The sequence below is a fragment of the Cyprinus carpio genome, chromosome A14, assembly GCF_018340385.1.
Source record: "Cyprinus carpio isolate SPL01 chromosome A14, ASM1834038v1, whole genome shotgun sequence".
Lineage (NCBI taxonomy): Eukaryota > Metazoa > Chordata > Actinopteri > Cypriniformes > Cyprinidae > Cyprinus > Cyprinus carpio.
Window position 1 is genome coordinate 2,132,099 of NC_056585.1, and position 20,455 is coordinate 2,152,553.

General features: G+C 34.5%; 1 protein-coding gene across 1 annotated transcript; it reads right to left on the reverse strand.

Moving 5' to 3' along the window:
* Positions 1-304: 304 nt before the first annotated feature.
* On the reverse strand, positions 305-18,489 carry LOC109102886 (endoplasmic reticulum-Golgi intermediate compartment protein 1-like). The gene is made up of 10 exons (XM_042769700.1): positions 18,322-18,489; positions 11,696-11,757; positions 9,793-9,865; positions 9,048-9,142; positions 6,389-6,513; positions 6,066-6,170; positions 5,925-5,985; positions 4,553-4,653; positions 2,359-2,481; positions 305-2,150 (listed from the first exon to the last, which is right to left on the reverse strand). The coding sequence occupies exons 1-10, from the start codon at positions 18,339-18,341 to the stop codon at positions 2,043-2,045; spliced, it is 873 nt and encodes a 290-aa protein (XP_042625634.1). The 5' UTR covers positions 18,342-18,489; the 3' UTR covers positions 305-2,042.
* Between the last annotated feature and the right edge of the window lie 1,966 nt (positions 18,490-20,455).

Here is a 20,455-nt window from a genome sequence, read left to right on the forward strand (position 1 = left end):
GGCATTTTATGTTAAATATTTTTAAAACTGACAAATTTTACAATACTGCATAATATAATATTATTCAACTATATTGTTATATTTTAATAATAATTTTATGGAAACGTACTATATATTTTTATCAGTAGAAATTATTCTTAAAGACAATAAACTCAAAGTACTCATTTAACAACCTAATTAAGATCAAGTCTTGTGTTAAATGGCTCCATAATGTTTCTTTTGATTCTTTTTTAACATTATGGTACACCTTAAAAAAAAAAACAAATCTGAATTTGAGAAGACATACAAACACAAACAAACCACCGGCTGTTGCTGTGGTTTATTCTAAACATGGTAAACAAAGACAGAAAAAAGTGGCGTAGCCCAGAAGATGACATCCATGTGACCACATGATCGAGTAGGGCTAAATGAAAACTTCTGAAATGAGCACGGAAACTCAACCATCATGGTTTGTCTGATTAACGTTTGACAAAAAAACAATTAACTTTAAAGGTTCTAAAAGACCATGACATTTCCAAGTAGCTTGTGCAGCGAAGCTGAAATGTAGGTTGTGGTTTCTGTTCTCATTAAATGTAGTGAAAATACACTTCTGTTGTCATGTCAACTAGTGGCAACGACACATCACACATTTGACGCATAGCCTGTTTTCATGTGGAACAGTCCTGTGTAACCAGTACAACCAGATTTTTAGAACATGGTCAAAACACTGAAAGGAAATTATTCAGCCTCTTTACAGCAGTGTTGAGAGGTAACACTTGACAAGACGTAAATAACACGTTTCCAGCCTAATCTTCAAAACAATAAAAGGTCAACCAATAAACATTATGGACTGAGGAAATAAAAGTATCATTAAACCATAGAGAGTACCTTTACAGACATGGATATAAACAAAAAGCATTCCTTCGACAGTCTTTCAGGTAAAAAAGACGACATTCATAATTTCCCTTCAATCAAACAAACAAAGTAAAATACAGGTCTACAATCAGAATGCCACCGGAGTGCAAGATAACTAAAATATACCATGAAAAGACAATATGGGAATCCACATGACTTAATTAAACCTAAATAAAACCAGCATGCACTTCTTTAAAAACCTACAGGTTCATCGCATGAAATACATACAGGTGACAGCTCACCCCCAAATCAAAGAAATAAGAAAATCAATCCAATTTTAGGAACATTAAAATAATTTGGATTGTGACATTTTCATGATAATTAAATACATTTAACCACAAATTCTCATTACCATAATGCATTTGTACATTATTCTGACAATGATAATTCCCAGTAGTGTAATACAATACTGTAAAAATGCAGTAAAATAATTTAAATCTGCACATATTAAAAGCTACATGATATAATCCAATATACTAATACCAATATATAATTATTTGTATAGTGTAATGAGAATTGGGGGAAATGGGTTTAATTGTCATGCAAATAAATCACAATGTAAAAATTTTTTTCAAATCATTTTTTTTATTTATTAATTAAAAAAATTATAATAATTCATTGAATTTTGAGGTGCAATATGACCCCAGAACTCCAATAAGATATGCTCTTTGACAGGTTTCATGAGATAAACCCAAGCAGGACTTGGTAAACAGTTCAATTCCTATGAAGGTACATACTGAATTCAGTTATTATTTCTCTTGTGGAATTCTATTTAAACCAATCAAAGGGACACAATGCCTGGTATGTAACACTTACACATCTCAGTAACGTCTATTTGAATGAGGAAACACTGGCGTCCTACCAATGAGTGAGACAGGTTCCTTCCACATCAGTTCCACTATTAAAGTTTTGGGTGAATTAATATGGCATTGAAGTCAGAAACCACCTACATCCTCCAAATGAAATCCCTGTAATTCATTGTATTAAATGTTTAGAGATAAAAACCAGTCTATCCAAATGAGCACACCAAGAAATGAACTGGAGTGACAATGTTTTCCAGTTGTGGCTAGTGTGGGTCAGGTTGTACTGACAGGTGTGCAGAGGTTTAGCTGGCATAAATAAAAGACATGGTACGTAGATATGAATACTCATGACATTTTCCCAATCTGGATTTTCTTCCAGGCTTCAGAGGCTGTGAATATGCAGGAGTCAATGATGCCGGCCACTGTGAATGTCCCGCCGATGATAGCGCAAATCTGACAGAGACAAACTCAAAAAAAAAAAATATATATACAAATATATAAACACACATATATAAATAAACACACAAACACAAACAAACATAAATAAAAATAAAAATAAATATATACATATATATATATACATATATATATATATATATATATATATATATATTATTAGAGAGTTGGAGAGAGAGTGAGCTATAAACAGAGAGTGACTCACAGTAGTGATGAAGCGGTAGAAGGGCTGTCTCCTCTCTGTGTATTTCACTGTGATTGGACTCAGGTCATAGCGAAACCATATCGCTGGGATGATGCGTCCAGTATGGCTGTACGCCACATACTCCTATGGAAAAAAATGTAATATATAACTTTTGGTCACACTTTAGTTCGAGGACCAATTCTCACTATTAATTAACTGTTAATTAATATGAATAAACTCCTAATTTGCTGCTTATTAATATTTAGTAAGGTAGCTGTTAAGTTTAGGTATTGGGTAGGATTAATGGATCTAGAATATGGTCATGCAGAATAAGGCATTAATATGTGCTTTATAAGTACTAATAAACAGCCAGCATGCTAGTAATTGGCATGCTTATAAGCAACTAGATAACAGTGAGAACTGGTCCCTGAACTAAAGTGTTAAACTTTTTCCATTGTCATGTGTAGTCAAAGATAAACTCTTTGATGTTACAATAATATATATCATTGAATTAGTAAATCACACAGTAATTCACAACTGCACAGTACTGTGCATTAGTACACTGGACTGTCAGTGCTCTACACTCCAGTACTCTTTGAACTGAATACATGTGTTCTTCATATTCAAGAGGGGGCAATTCAGTTTCTTTATAGGGGAAATTATTTTTAACAATATGTAAAAAGGCCCTCAGGGTCACTCCCGTTCAGAGTGTAGGCGACAGTGTGACACACTGAAAAACTACATTTCCCATGATTCTACAGCAAAATCTCCACCAATCAGAGAACTCAAATGAGCAAACCACACCAAAAGAGCTTCACCCACTCCCATGAAGCACTGTAAATGATGTCTCCCTACGCTCTCAAACTATCTAAATATTTAAATATGCATATTTTGCAATAGATTGGTTTGATTATGCCTTGTTGCAGTGTATCAGGCTGAAGATCTTTCCCTCGCTAAAGTACACTATAATCTTGTGCCTTTTGTATTTTTGACCAATTTTCAAATATTTTTTTGCTTCAAATTAAAGATGGTAAAATTGTGATTCACCTTGTAGCTGGCTGGTTTGGTTTCATGGCTTATAACTATAAGATAGGCTTTTAAAAAATCCCTATAGAAAAAAAAATGAATGGGAAGAATACTTAGGTGACCAAGTCCTCTCAAAATGTAAGTACTGTTGCACTACGCAAAAACTGAAACCACTCCAATCATACACATTTTAGATTATGTATTTATATTTATATTTTCTTTTGTAGGCCTATTGTATAATGTAAGTAGCAGCACTGAAAAACATTAAAAGGTTCTAAAAAACAATTACACATCCAAAGGGCGAAATTGTGTATTATGAGGCTTTTGCTTGGACAATATAAATGCATGAAGGCCTGGGTTGGTTTTACTTCATATTACAATATAATTATTATCTAAAAATTTTTTTTTTTTTTTTTTTATTAAAAATAAGACATTATTATATTACTAACTGTAATTTATTATCTTTCTGCTATTCAACCATTTCATTATTTAAAGTATTATAACCTAATAAAAATACAAAAACGATAAAATGGATGTAAAACCCACACTAAACAATAAAAATTAGAAGTAGCCTAATTGAGTGAGGATAAAACACTGATATGTCTAGTCAAATCTCCAGTTCATAACAACCAATGAAAGCCATTTAAATGTAAAATGTAATTGGCCACAATTATGGCCTCATTGCAAAACAGTCTTTGGCCTAAAAGAAATACATATAATAAGAATAAATTTGACATGAATTTGAACACTGTTGACAATTACTCAAACAATTATAAGTATATGAATATCAAGTCAGTTACTGCTGAACATTCTTTTAGGTAATGACTTTGTTTTACATCTGATGTTTCCAAGAGCCTCGCAGGGTCAAAGGTTTGACACGAGACTCTTACTTTAAGTACTTTTTACACCCTCTGAATAAGAAAACCCTGACTACACATTAACTCACAGCACATGGCTCTCTGGTCACATACACACATAATGCCGCCAGCTGTCACTGCAAATGTCCCCTGAGGTGTCTTTAGAGTTGATAAATGGTGTATGGTACTTAATAATAGAGTGACATAATTCATTCAGCATCTGTGGTAAACACAGGCTGATTTAGAAGCCATCAGCAAATAGCATTCTTAAATTTAGACTTGCAATTTCAGACGAGCTTCTCAGTAACATGGATATGTGTGGCTCAGATTACCTTGTTTGCCACAGTGTACTGGTAGGAAAATCTCTGCTTCCCTCCCAGGTCCTCATAAACTGTAGGGACGATCTTCAGAATGTAATCGTGAGATGCTAAAGCTGAAGAAAAAGAAACACATGGCTTCATTTCTCCAGAAATTATATACAGATTCAGAGGAACAGACAGGATGGTAGCTTATTTCATTTGAGTGACTTTGTTCTTTCTCTTGTTACTGTGATCTATTTATGTGTAATACAATCTGTGACACGTGTTCAGTTGGACACTCATAAGCATTGCACTTTGAGTCGACAAATAGACAAGCGCAAGCAGTGTGTGCAGCAGTAATGCAGAAATCACAGTCTTGCTCATACTTAAAGGTTTGAACAAACTCCTACAGAAACTCAAAGTATTACATTTTGTTACATGTTACTTCTTTCGTACTAAGGACATGTACAGTATGTTTTGGTATTACAGTTAAGGTCTGTTCACACCAAGGATGGACTTCAACTATAAAGTTATAATCATGGTTCTAATTCTATGAAAATAGTAAAGTCAACACAGAGGAACAATACAGTTGGAATGACTTTCAGAGCAATTTTTTTCCAGCTGATGGATAATAAAAACATTACTAGCCAATTAGAATCCACTTGAGGTTGAGCATTCAGAGTCTCTCGACTCTAACCTTGCCTTGCCAGATTTATTGCCATTTATACAAAGTCATGAGGGTCTGCAGGGGTCCTCTATTTGATATAATTTCCTTTATGTTTCTTCTGCAAATTGATTGCACCTCATGACTTTCTTGGTTGCACCACATGACTTTTATTTGGTAGACAAAAATATTTCAAATATCACCAAGCAGAGAAGCAGTTCTTTTACAGTATTTTTCATAAACAATAATAATAAACAAGTATGGTAACACTTTACAACACTTTTTTATTTGTTAACATTAGTTAACTACATTAGTTAACAAAAACTAACAATGGAAATACTTCTAAAGCATTTCATATTATTAGGAAATGTCAAATCTCAACCTTTAAAATATCTGTATCTATTAATATTATTTAATGGACCTGGCCTAACATGAACTAACAATGAACAGCTGTATTTTTAGCCTTATATATTGCATATTTAATGTTACCAATTATTAATAAGTACTTTAATGAATGTATTGTGAGATGTTGTTGTGTGAATGTAATGCATTCTTAGTTATTGTTAATAAATGCATTAACTAACATAATTAAACAATGGGACCTTATTATAAAGTGTTACCATGATAACGAGGCTTCCTCGTTAGGATACCAGGGCAGTTGCATCACCCTGACATTTGCTTTGCTTATGTATGTTATATTTCTATAGAGTAAGCATCTAGAAAGCTCACAAAAAGACATACCATTGGACTGAAGTCTGTTGGCTCCACCTAATGCATTAAAAGCCCCCTGGACATGCTGCACCTGCAATTGAGTGATATGATTTCTACATGTTGCTTTTACATTGTCTATAATTCTTATTCACTGCATGTGGATGACTCAACCTGAAGCTTCTCCCCAAAGGCAAGTTTGTGGATGATGTGGGTCATATCAGGGCTCTGAGGCTGAGCAGTCGCACTATGTGTTGACACATGAAAGTTTCCTGGAACCTACAGAAAACAAACCAAGTCAACACCATTATCATACAGGCAAACACATCAGATGGTACATTTTCCATTCACTTGAGAGAAGGCCTTTCATTTGAAGACAATAATGGTTAGCCCTTCAGGTAACACATTAATGACACTCCTTATAGCTTCTGTTCCACAAGAAACATTTAGCACCAAACAAGTAGAAAAGAATGCAACTGACGTCAAGCATCTCTTACTTTATTAATACTGAACTCCCCTTCAAAGCGGCACCCGTGACCGTTGTTTAGAGGCACTTTCATTGAATTCTCTATGTGGCCCACTTCATGCCGCCCCATCTCATCCTGGATGTCCAAACCCACCACTATGTATATACAAATATATACACACAATAGAAAACAGAAAAATACAGAGTCAGAGCTTGAAAGACTTTCATTTACATTGTACAAAAGGACATAACAAAAAAAAAAAAAAAAAAAATTCATAAACCAGTAACAACTGGCCAAGTCATTTTTTGGTGAACTTTACAAATATCTTCATACATATGCAGCAAGTTCATGAGTTCAGTAGAATCATTGTGCACAACTGTTTATTTGACCTTTCACAGCTAAGAAATAAAAAACCTCAGTAACAGATCTTCTGACAGCCGTGTATGCTAACAGCATGTTGTCCTGTTGCCCAATGCTATTTTAAGACAACACTGACTCTTTACCCCCGGGATGACTATAATTACTATTCATGATCTCAAAACTACAAAAATAAAGGCTAGCCAGAAAATGAAAGGAAGAAGGATTCCATTAAATGCTTTCCAGTGTGTTTGACTATTTCCACTGAGCTAAACTACTGACGTTGCTCTGGTCTCTCATTACTGATTGGACAATTAAAGCCTTAAACCACATCATCATCTTTTTTTTTTTTTTTTGGAGATTAGATTCCAGTAAACTTTTAATAAACAAAATCTCCACTTATTAAAGAGCAAATGTGTGAATGGACACATTTAATGGCCTTTTTAAGTGCAATCTGATGTGTGCCCAGAATACTAAATGTCTTGCAACATTTTCTTAGCGCAAAAAGGAAAAAGCATCCACATTTTCCACAACGTGTCAAAAAGCCACGTTGCTTCTTCAAGGGAACAATGTGTATGCCTCCAAAAATTAAAATGAATTTAGCATGGTAAGAGTAACAACATGGAAAGAAAAAAAAAAAGGAAAAAAAAAAGGAAAAAAATAAAAAAAAAAAATAATAATAATAATAAAAATCATTTTCCGAGAATAACATGATATAACATGATATGACATGTTAAATGCCATGTATCAATTATCAGTTATTATGGACCAAATTTAAGTCTTATGATCCATTCATAACATGTGCTATTATTGCTTTTATCATTCTAGACATTTCATCTGGTATACAATAAAATAAGCAACAACAAAAAAATTGTTTTTTTTTTTTTTAATTTTAAAAAAGCCCATTGACTTGCATTGAAGTAATGACTCAAGTCATATTTGGAGGCCAGAACTTCAGATAGGCTTACTTCTGACTTCAGAAGGCCAGCATTAACCACCTAGCAACCAACCACAACACCTTAGAAACCACTCAAGAATACATTACGTGCATATAAATCCCCTTACAACCAGCCTAAACACCTTAGCATCATGGAGGCAACTTCTTATGGGAAATAGGCCTTTTCTTCAGAAAAGGTAAAACGACGTCTACTTGTACTTCCAATAGCTGTTTGAAAACAGTACATTAAATGAGGTCATAATTGAGATCACAGTGAGGCTTGTCTCCATGACTCATAACAAAATCAGAAAAACTTGGGTTTCAGTCAGAAGTGCCTCATTTAAAAGAAAATGCGTGTTCCATAATAGGCATAACCTCTATTTCTCACCCGTTAGAACTGCCCAAGATGTTGCTCTGAACATAGTTTGGGCTCTGTGTAATGTGTGTAAAACAGCCAGATGCACATGTCTTTGCAAACATTTGAGGATCTGCCCGAAAATGACATCAAGGTGACCACAATTCCTCTGAGGGTACTGACATTTATAAACACAATCTTTAAGACACTTTCCAAACAACATGATTTTTTTAATTTGGTCAAAAAACAGCAAAGGACATTGGTTATGCTTGGTAAAACTCATCACTGGACCTGACGTTCTATGAACCTAATAAGTGCTTGGTGATACATCTAAAAATCTAAAAAGAAAAAAAAATATATATGATTTTTTCCCCCCCAATTTATTGAGACAAAACAGTCTAATTCAACATATTTAATAGCTATTTACCTATTTATCTACCTAAAATACAGTAAAAATCTGCATATAATCAAACACTCTTCACTAAATAAACATGAGGAAGAATATTTAACCATTTTCAGTTAAATGTTTCCTCATTTTATCTCACTAGCAGAGTTATTTGACACATTGCCCAGTGCCACATCTAAATAACTAGTGATCAACTATTGTCAAAATATTCCAATTGTAACTTAACAGTTGATCACTAGTTAAATAGGGCATGTGACAATCATTTCCGCAAACATGACATATCAGGTATTATTTGGCAAATTGTTATGTAGAGCATTACCAAATATGAAACAGTATTTCCCCATATGCTTGCTCTCGTATGACTATTCATTTCCCGTTCTATTGACGGATAGATCTATCCTAATCCTTCTGTGAGAAAGCCCACACAATATCAGAGACTTTCAGTGATGGTAAACTATGTGGGAGGTCACCACTGTGCATTGGTTCTTATCACAATGTACATCAGGAGCACTGCTAAATGAATTAAGATCCCATACTAACAGTAATGTCACTACTAACACACATAGCATGCCAACAAAGGATGATGTGATACACAAGTGGTAAGAGTGTTTATGTATTTTATGTATATACTCACAATCACAGTGTAAGTTTGGCAAACTGATGTTTACACTCACATCTATCTTCCCCCCACTGTCCTTATCGGGGTCATCCACATACAGTTCATTTACTCTGTAAACACACACATACATTAAATATAGTACTGACAAGCATTAGCCATCTGTAAAGGTTATTATGCAAGCATGACCGTAAATAACAAAATTGCAGTGAGTGCAATTTTTGTTTCCTCACTTCCCCTGGTGAACATTTGAAAGCAGTTGACAAACAGGCACCAATGTCTAGGTCCTGTGTGAAACACCATCCACCAAAAAAACAACAACATTATTACATCATTCTCATAAAAAAATTAATCATCATTACTGATAAAAAAAGTACCTCAAATTACCATTTTCAACAAAACCGAAGCATTTTTACTAACTCTAAAAATGTCATATGGTCTAACCATTGCACTAAAATCAATGAACACTAATATAATTTTGGATTTAAAAACATTCTGACCTGAGGTTGAATTTATGATAACATCGTCAGATTTTAAACGAGTCTTTTTTGATAATAAACCCCACCAAAAAAATAAAAAATAAAAATAAATGTAAAAAAAAAAAAAAAAAATATATATATTTTTAATTCAGAAATTTTAAAAACATTCATCATAACATACTTGTATGCAAGTCTGTGTAAATTGTATTTATATATCTGGATCAAAAAAAAAATTCATTGAAATTTTTGACTGATGTCTTTATGGGAACAACATTCATACATACATTTCTGTAGCGATGAATCCCGTCAGTTCTGAGAGAAAGAGGAACAACATGAAGAAGCAGCAACATATTGAAACTGAGGGGATAAGAAAAGGTCAAGAAAACAATAGTGAGCTGTTTGTATAACAAAACTAGTTTTATTATGTGAAGATATTTTCAAAGTAACATTTTAAGTCAGTGTTTGCTGAAAGTAACTCATTTTCAGAAATGTTCTTAGTTGTTAGCAGTGATGTCATTTCTCAAAATTATGTCTGACCATAATAATAATTACAACATGTCAAGTACATATATAAGAGTCAAAGGGGCATTATACATAAGGGTGTTCAACAGGCAAATAAGTGTGCGTGGCTTTATTGCTCTGGTTAGTGTAATCGTTACTATGTTCAACATGTGACCAAATGAGTCAACTAGAAAGCTGGCTGCAGAAGCTAGTGCATATTTACATAGAGACAATCTCCAGTGATCCGTGGTCACGTGACTTTGTGGCTGACACGTCATACTCTGACTCTGGTTAGTTCCAGTTTACTCAAGCTAATGTTTAGCTAAAACACAAACAATAAGACTTGTCGCTATGACACATAGCTCACAGATTCAGGTTCAGGTCCCACTTTAATGAAGATAACACTGGGAAAGAATTATTAACACTTTGATGATATTATTATTACTTGAGTTGATTCAGTCAGACAGATGATGTTATCTTCTTTAAAAAAAGGATGGATTAAATCATACAAATGATGCTGTCTTCACTGATTTAGCTTATTGTCTTTTCCCCTTCCCTTTTATAAATATATCTTTTTGTCAACTCTATAGAAAGGCAGAAAAGTTGATTAAACGAAATGTTTCATTAACAGTACACAAAAGCTTTTAAAACACAGTCAATGAAAACCAGACAGATGCAGTTTATCATAGTATTTGCATTGATTTTTTCTTTCCAGTTTCTATATTGTTAACTACAAGGAAAAGCATCAAAAGTCCATAAAATCAAACAAATCCTGTAATCTTAGTAGATTTTCATTTTGAAAAGATCTTAAAGGATAGTTTACCTAAAAATGAAAGTTCTGTCATCATTTATTCACCCTCATGTTGTTCCAAACCTGTATGAGTTTCTTTCTTACTCTGAAAACAAAAAAGGATATTTGAAAGAATGTGGGTAACCAATCAAACATTCTTCAAAAAATAATATACAGTATACATAACAATAAATAAACTCATACCAATGGCTACTGTCAACTGTTTGGTTACCAACATTCTTCAAAATATATTCTTTTGAGTTCAAGAGAAGAAAGAAACTCATACAGGTTTGGAACAACTTGAGGGTGAGTAATTGATGACTGAATTTTCATTTTTGGGTGAACTATTCCTTTAACACAACTACCTTTCCTACAAAAAGCCACCAAACAAACTATAGATATTTACATTGGGTACTTGAGAACTTCATCACAGAACCGGTTAAGGAGCAAAATATTTAGGTTAAGTTTAGGGTTGGTCTACACAGGTTTCAGCAAACATGACTAAATGTTAAGTAATTCACTTGAGGCTAAAACAACAATGGACAGAGCCACAGGAATGAGTGTAGAAAGACATAGTCCTATGTATCATATCATCATGAGTCAAATGGCAGCACTTAGTGTTACAAACAGCCATCCTTCCGAATCACGAGGATACGATGAGCCATACTCAGTTAGGCAACTAAACTGACTCCGCAAATTGGTTGGGAAAAAAATACAATTGTGCATCCAGGGAGGAATGTTGATGTAAGCACGCAAAAAATGAAGCACACAAATAAAGCGGCAGAGTAGCAACAGGCTGAAAAAGCCAGTGCCAGATGAAGCAAGCTATTGGTTTACTGGATTGGATGAGGGTCTATGATGGCAAATTAATTAACTTTATAAACATTGGCACTCACTGAAAGCTCCAGTATACGTGGGCTGGGTAAGATCTTTGGGCACTTTCCTGTAGATATCGAACCTGGAAGGAAAAGAGAGAAGAATAAGGGAGAAAAAAGAAAGGTAAACATTGCAGATTCCTGGGAAGAGTTAATGTGAGAGCACATTGTGTTCCCAGCGTAGTGTAAGGCATTACAGAGGACTTTAGGAATGTCCATGAAACACCAGCCCAGACGCAACAGTCTAAAGCGACCCCCGCTTCTTGAGTTACACCTCTTCCTCTGCATTCCTGCTTTACAATCACAACCTTCTTAACCAACACATTTCTTCACACAGCAGTGTGGCTGGGGTCAGAGCAAAGGCTGTCAGCACTGCATAAACACACATCAATCACTGTGACCAGAGTGAATGTCAGGAAAGTCAAACAATAAACATTTCAAAACTACATACCTAAAAACTATTGGTTTAAAAAAGGCCCTTCAGGGTACACTATATGTCAAGATAGATAGACATTTTTTAAATCAGATACATTTACTTGCAGTGTGCCGTTTTGTTTTTCACTGTATTACTGCCACTTGACCCCCCCAACTTAAATTTAGTGAGGTTTAGCCTGAAACAAGTTTCTATCATTCTAATATGCTGATTTATTATTAGAATTATAAATGTTGGCAACAGTTGTGCTGCCAAATATTTTTTTGGAAACTGCAATACTTTTTGCAGGATTCTTTGATGAATAAAAAGTTAAAAAGCATAAAGAGCAGCATTTATTCAAAATATAAATCTGTTCTAACAATATAAATCTTTGCTATCACTTCTTAACAATTTAACACATCCTTGCTGAATAAAAGTTTGAATTTCTTTTTCTTTTACCGACCCCAAACTTTTGACCAGTAGTGTACAAACCAAACAAGTCAAAATAATTACAAAACATCTTATTTGTTTGTAAATAAGTAATAAATAAATAAATAAAATCAGACAATTATGTTAATTTTGGGGTGGGTGGTGACATTATTTTCATGTTAATTATACAACTTAACCAAAAAATATTTCATATTCCATATTTTTCTGTATTGAGGTAATGACTGACATTTGTTATTTTTATGAATATACTGATAACAACAAATATAACAAAGCATTTTAATAGTCATGAAATATGCATTTTTTATTATTTTTATTTGAGTGAAATACAGATTTATAATTCACCCAGATACTAGTCAAAAATAGGATTTTTTGCAGTTAAGCAAATTAAATGCACTTTATTGTGTGCAACTGCACAATACTTAATTCTTCAGGTAATATGCATTTCCCCTGTACTGCACTGAAAAACATCTGCATTTGCCGTCAAAAGTAGACCAAGCTCTTAGAATGCCTTAAAAACTAATGGCCCTCCTTTGAATAAAACACAGTAGAGAACAAGAACAATGAAGCAATACATGGTATATGCAATTCTATTAAATAACAAAGACAGTTACTGCACAACAAACTGTCAAAGTTATGTTTATTTATTAACAGAAAATAAACTACAATCCTCAGTTCGTTTAATGGGATAGTTCGGGAGAACTAAAAGAAGATATTTTGAAGATTGCTGGTAATCGAACAGGTGGTGGTTGCCATTGACTTCCATAGTATTTTTTTTCCTACTATGGAAGTCAGTGGCAACCACCAACTGTTTGATTACCAGCAATCTTCAAAATATCTTCTTTTATGTTTAACATAAGAAAGCAACGACATGAGGATGAGTAAATGATGACAGAATTTTCATTTTTGGGTGAACTATCCCTTTAAGACGACACCAAGAAAGAAGTAAATTCTCCACAAAGTTCATGCCTAATATTACACCCTTTAGGATTGTGTCCAATCCTTGACTTTTAAGGAGCAAAACTATCCAGCTCAGAGTCTTGTGCCCTTTTTCGGCTTTAAAACCTTCATGACTACATCAGCACTCTGGTCCAACCCTTTACGCCGCCTGCCCTCAAAAACACTTAAATCTGTGAACATTTCTTGCAGTGAAATGTCCCAAGCTGATGCAATGCTGGAGGGGGAGTAAGGCTGGCGTTTCTCTGCTATACCCCCTCCTCCAATGACAGGAACCACATAGTTCACCGTGTTCTGACAGAAGAGCTCACAGGATGTAGAAGGGAACCCCATTGTGTGAAAGAGGACATGCTGTTCCTAAACCACTGACATCTCTAGTTGATGTCTTCATTTACTGTGTAAGACCCGATTTGGTAAGTGAGACTGAAGAATATACAGTGGCCCCAAAGTTGATTTGATATTTTAGTGCCTAATGAAAAAAAAAAAAAAAAAAAAAAAAAAAAAAAAAAAACATGAAAAAAAATAAAATAAAAACGGTACTCGTATTCAGTGTTAAAATGCTTTATGGAGCCAACCATAATCATATAACTTTGTTATCAAACTGAAGAGCACTTTCATTAAAGGGGTCATGATATGACGTTGCTAAAAAGAACATATTTTTTGGAATTTCACTTTATAGAAACAGACACCGGCAACTGTAGGCTAATCTCACAGGAAACAGTCCTTGTCCTCTGAAAAATGTGCTGCACACATCTGAATATTTGGGTTGAACTGTTCCGGAACAGTGTGGTAAATACAACTTAACCACTGATTTCTAGTTGTGTCCTCTTTTGAAAGGCCAAACAAAGTATTTTCACTTTCACAACAAAACACATAGCGTCTCCACGACGTGGCGCCGGTGGCAACAGCGAGAATGAAGTTACGCCTTCTTTCTTTGCATGAGAATTTGGGCGGTGTTAAGCAAATCTTCCCACATGGTGCCGTAGACATGGGGGGGGCATGTTTAAATGAGGCGTTTTAGGTAGGCGTGGTTGACTCTTAACTTTTATAAAAGTTAACCAAGAGCTATTAACACTCCAAAGAGAAAGAAAAAATTTAAATCGCATCATATGACCCCTTTAACTGTAGTTTAATATAAATATGTCCGTATTCACTCATTCATTTAAAGGTGCTGTATAAGATTTTAACTCTACTAAAGCATAAAAATATCATAATATGTTTGCAGATATTTATGAAACCTGCTTAGTTAACATTCTTGTTTATCTGAAAAACAATGCTACAGTCATTTATTCTTTGAAATAGGGCTGGGCGATATATCTAACGATATAATCATGCGCATCTAGTCAGTAAAGCCGGTTCCCTGATTAGCGCTAAATCGCCATCACCTGCTTTCAAATGGAGCGGCATTTAATAGACAGAGCCGTAGATCACTGACAAGGTACCGCAATATCACGTTCATTATCGAAGGCGATACATCTGCGATAAGAACCCCGATATTGCGTAGCTTGTCAGTGATCTACGGCTCTGTCTATTAAATGCCGCTCCATTTGAAAGCAGGTGATGGCGATTTAGCGCTAATCAGGGAACCGGCTTTACTGACTAGATGCGCATGATTATATCGTTAGATATATCGCCCAGCCCTACTTTGAAAATGTGCGTTCCGGGCCGGAATGTTGGTATTTGTTTTGCTTTGTGAAACACGCCCACTGCCAGTTTAACCAATTGTATTTCGGCACCCCAGATTGCCAGTTGTAGGAAAACACAGCGTATTTTATTTCATTCATCGTCAAGTGCGCTCATTCCTGTTTGTGTCATCAATCTGGCAACCTGTGTGTGTGTCAAGTCTGAAGAGGGGGGGCCAGGTGAAAAAAACCCTCTCTAATATTTTGAATTTGAACTACAATACCTAGTTCAACCACTCGGTGTCAATCCTACATACAGCACCTTTAAAGGCACAATATTTAAGATTTTTTTTTTATTAAAATATCCAAAAACCACTAGAACAGTGTTATATATTTTGCTGACTTGTGTACTAACATTATCCAAAATGTTTTGAAGAATGTTTAAAAACCTGAGCAATAAGCAATTTTAACTAGTGACACGGACTGTGTCCAGAGTGTCATTGTGTCGCCTGCCAATGATCGCCTGGTTTTGTTTTGTAGAAAACATGGAAACACCAAAGACGTTTTAATATGTTATGCGTTTTATTAGACAGGTGACGACCGCACAGAGTAGTATTATAGCAGAACTCTCAAACGTATCTAGTATGATAAAACAGCGCTGCCTTTTTTTTTCCTTTTTCCCCACATACGCATGACTGGAAGCAGCGGAAGTGGTCGACTGTGGCATAATAAAAGCTCTATTGCTTTCGAGCCGTGTGTCGTGCTCGTTCAGCCGCCTCGTTTCGCTTCGACAGCTTTCAGCATCACCCTGCTTCATACTAGAATGTTAATACATCATTAGCTCATCCATGAACATGATTTCTGCCCGAGTCCTGTCAGATTCTATCGACTGTGGGAATGAAGACGACAACTCCCATGATTCCACACTCAGTCACGGCATCATCAAACTACGCCATTGTTTTTAATACACGCCCTCTAGTGGCAAAAACTTACATATTGTGCCTTTAAGCCTAATGAACAAATAACAATTCAAATACCATGCACTATCATGAACATAATTTCATGAATTTATACAAATTTACCACCGCAGAAAAAGAGTTACATTTTCTCATGAGATCAGGTTGGACTATTATGTTAATAGTCCCTTTACTGTCACTGTGCTCACAAAAATCCAAGTACTTGTTACGTGCAGAATTATAAAATTTGCAACATGTATTTTAGAATTATTGCAATTCTGTTCTATTGTGGTCAGTTTGTTCTACATGCACACACCAACGCTCGTTCACTGATCTCTGTGAGGTTCACACATGCACTCGCAGATATAATTATGTAATTATCAAATTTGTTGTTGTTTATCGATTATTATACATTTTATTGATTAGTTGTTGCATTTATACAAGCCAGTTGTATAACTGTAAAATCGGTTGACTGGAATGAACTGTGATATAATAGTGTGTTCTCAGGCAAACAGCACCATTCTCTGTGTGTTTTTAAAGAGGAAGTGATGTCTGGTATATAAAGAGCTAATGGTTTTATTTCAGGCCTCTTTGGCACTTTCATTGGGGAATCAGATTAGTCTACAGATGAGCTAAAAGGAAGCTTGATTGGAAACAAGGAAACAAGGTTGTGTTGTCGCCTTAGCAACCAACAATTAAGCATTATGACGCAAAAGCACAATGCCTGCAGCCCTATATTTGCACATTCTGTGTGTGACTTTCACTGTTTTACACAGTTAAAGCAAGTCAAAGACAAAAATGCTGGACGTTAAACACCTAAACAGATGGGGAGACATTTTTTAAACATTACCCTGACCAGAACAGCCTCAGAACTTTAAGTGCAAACAAAGACAGGAAATTTCCTGGCGCCTGTTACTACCGATATTTACAATAAAACATGAAAAATGCATCACCACTGATAATAGCAGCACAGATAAAAATAGGAAATGTTTGTTGATTAGAAAATCAGCATATTAGAATCATGTGACACTGAAGACTGAAGTAATGAATGATGCTGAAAATTCAGCTTTGATCACAGCAATAAATTACATTTTAATATGTTCATATAGAAAACAGTTCTTTTAAACTGTAATATTATTTCACAAAATTACTGTTTTTGAGCATAAGAATTTCTTTCAAAAAACCTATTCAACAAACTTTTAAAAAAGAAATCAATCTTCGGCAAATTAATCAATCATTGTTTGTCTTGATTTGTCCTCCATAATTGGCTATGCATTCCACATTGCATAACACAAAGTTTTTGTCATGGATAATAAAAATTAAATTAAAAATATAAGGAAAAGTCATAGTAAGCATTGTGTGAATTCTGATCTACAGACATGTTTTTCTGGATTCAGTGTGGATAATACCAGTCAGTGCCTAATGTGTCTCTGAAAATGTACAACTGTATTAAAATTATACAAGCATCCAACCTATTCAGTTTCAGATTCAATGTAAATTACTATTCTTTCAATGTCTATTCTTTCATAGACAATTCTTTGGTTTCCATATAGCAGCAGAACTCAATGTGTGATGCATATGATTGTCATTTGCACATGTTGTGGGTCCTATTTTGTATTTGCATAACCATGCGGTGTGACCAGTATGAGCAGGAATTTAGCACACAAAAGCAACTGTTCAAACATGTAGACGACTATGCAACATCAGTATTAAATGTTATGTCTTGTGCAAAACTGACATAATTCTTGACATAATAAACATCTTTTGATGTGTCTTTCGATCACTAATTTAGTATGCTACTAAATAAGGAGACATGCACCTAAATCAAGTGATAAATGCTGCATGCAGTTGCCAAAAGTCTACTGACAGCATCCTGCTCAGTTTTTCATATATATATATATATATATATATATATATATATATATATATATATAACTATATATATTTTGTAACTATATATATATTTAACAGAACATACATAGAATAAAAATGGTTGTAAAAGTGTTTTCACAATAAAAGGTGGGCATTCTATTGTAGTTTACGGAACTCCTAGTTGTTTTCAAACCTGGTGAGCTGCTTAGACAGCAGTTTAGTGCATGACAGACTTGTTCCGTACGTTCGTTAAAAATACTAGGTAGGCAGCTCACTAGGTTTTGAAACACTAATATTGTAACTATGATTAGTGGTGGACGTGTTTGATTCATGCACTAAAGAAAAAACCCCAGGACCAACTCGCTTCAAACTTCTACTCACCTCCGCACATCGAAAGTCATTGTGTCAGCACGAATAAACTCAAATCAAGCGTGTTTAAAGATAAACGACACAACTAGGGGAATACTCCAGATTTTTCCTTCAATCCTGCCGGCTGTTCAGACCGGATGTGACATCCGCTTAGGACGCTTTGCACAATCCTATTGGTCGGAGGGGAGCGAGAAGCGTGATTCTGTTTCCGGTTAATAAATAGGATGTGGCGTGCAAACTTAACGCGTTGCCTGTGGTGAGTCAGGTCCAAGTTCATTTAGCTGCTTTTGCTTCCGTTTATGTGGTGCAACAGTTTAAAGCTGTTTCTACAACAACTAAAACGTCAATGCTATGTTGTTCTTCCTGTATCATAATGAGAACCTATTGGAATTGTGCTTAACTTGAAATATTATCTTCATTTAATAATAATAGGTTTAGCCTTAGATAATTAGTCAGTTTACATTGCCATGTCAACATAAAACAAGTTATATTTATAATTGATGTCTAAAGTATATGAACCTACAGCATTGTTCTGTTACAACAGACTGTCTGTGAGCTGAAACTCAACATAAGTTGTGCCATACAATATGACAGTAATTCTAGAATCAACAGCAATGGCTCAAAAAGAAGAAATTACATATTTCAAAATTGGAACAGAGTAGCCTAACGACCACAGTCAGTATCAAGTAATGTAGGGTTATCCCAAAATTACACATGAAAGTGTTTCATTTAAGTAAAAGTAAATAGAATAAACACAAAAACACACAACAGGGTTCTCACATAATAAATATTTTTTCTAAATAAATAATATAAATAAATCAATAAATAATAAATAAACAAACAAAAAAAAAACACACAAAAAAAACACACAAGATATAACAAGATCCTTAGATATAACAGTTACTATGATAAAGTATATCTTTCTATTTTGTTAGACATTGTACATATTTACCCAACTATATAGTAGTTGCGGCTGAATGATGTGGTGCATGATGCAGTGTGTATCACTATGTCATATCTGGGTGCATTCTAGAAATTTCAGCTGTCACACAACAATACAGAATCTGCAGAAATTACTATAAATGATTTACAGAAAAGAGGCAAAGGGACATGCAAAGTATTTTCCCAGGCCTAACAAATGTTGCCCAGAAACATCTCTGTCCGTAAATGGTCTGTGATTACATTGGTATATTCTACTTGCTACACCAAGGAAATGCCTCATTTGTCATACTATTTCACTTCCCTTTCTAACAAACAGAACATGCAAGTGTGAGTAATCCCTTGAATATCTGTTTTAAATGATTATACATGGCTCACCTTAAGCCTGTTATTGAGATTTGATTTACAGAATTTGAAGTGCTCTATTTTTTTCCTCTTGTCTTTTTGTAGCAGAGAGCAGGCTGATTTTAAATGTCAATGTAAATTCTTTGAATGTGCTTTTATAATTTTTAGAGAGTAGATATAAATGTTTTACAAACAACTCTTTTTGTAAAGCATATATCAGAGAACATTTCCATATTTAAATGTTAGCATGAAGAATGCTGTGCCATTCTCATGCATGCAAACTAGTTTGTAACTCATGGATGCTGTACACAATGTTCTTCCTGGGGTATTACAGTCTCAACTTGTGGCTTGCACTTCTCTGCTGACTCATCTGTGTTTTTAATTGTAAAACTGTTTGCTTTTTCTGTCTGACAAATAATTTGTACAGAAATCCTCCACAAGTCCTCACTCAATAATCAGAAATGCACTGATGTCATGACTTATATGTAATTTTTCTTCTTGTAAAGTATTGTGGCTGTCACATTAAAACATTTTATGGAATTTTTTTGTGGAATATTATTTATGGAAAATGTCTAAACTGATCCACTGAACAAACACTGCACTTCAATTCCATAGCAGCACATTTTCCCCTCATTGTTTTTAGAGATTTGGTATATGGTAGCAGTTTAACCAGAACAAAAAGTCCCATTACAGAAGAAAAAAAAAAACTTTGCCAATTACATGTAATGGATGTACCTTGTAAAATATTCAATCTCTGAAAAACTAGTTGCCAAGTACACTGACTTTTTGGTCAAAACATGTTGATTATCTTAAAAATATAGATCTCCTAAACCATGGCCTCATATACCTGCTTGGTTTGTGT

What these genes read in the sequence shown, in the direction of transcription:
- LOC109102886 (XM_042769700.1), bottom strand. Translation starts at nt 18,341, where the DNA reads ATGACTTTCGATGTGCGGAG. An exon ending in ATGACTTTCGATGTGCGGAG is followed by an intron (nt 11,758 to 18,321) that starts GTGAGTAGAAGT and finishes TTTTCCTTCCAG; the next exon opens with GTTCGATATCTACAGGAAAG. An exon ending in GCCAAACTTACACTGTGATT is followed by an intron (nt 6,514 to 9,047) that starts GTGAGTATATAC and finishes GTATATACATAG; the next exon opens with TGGTGGGTTTGGACATCCAG.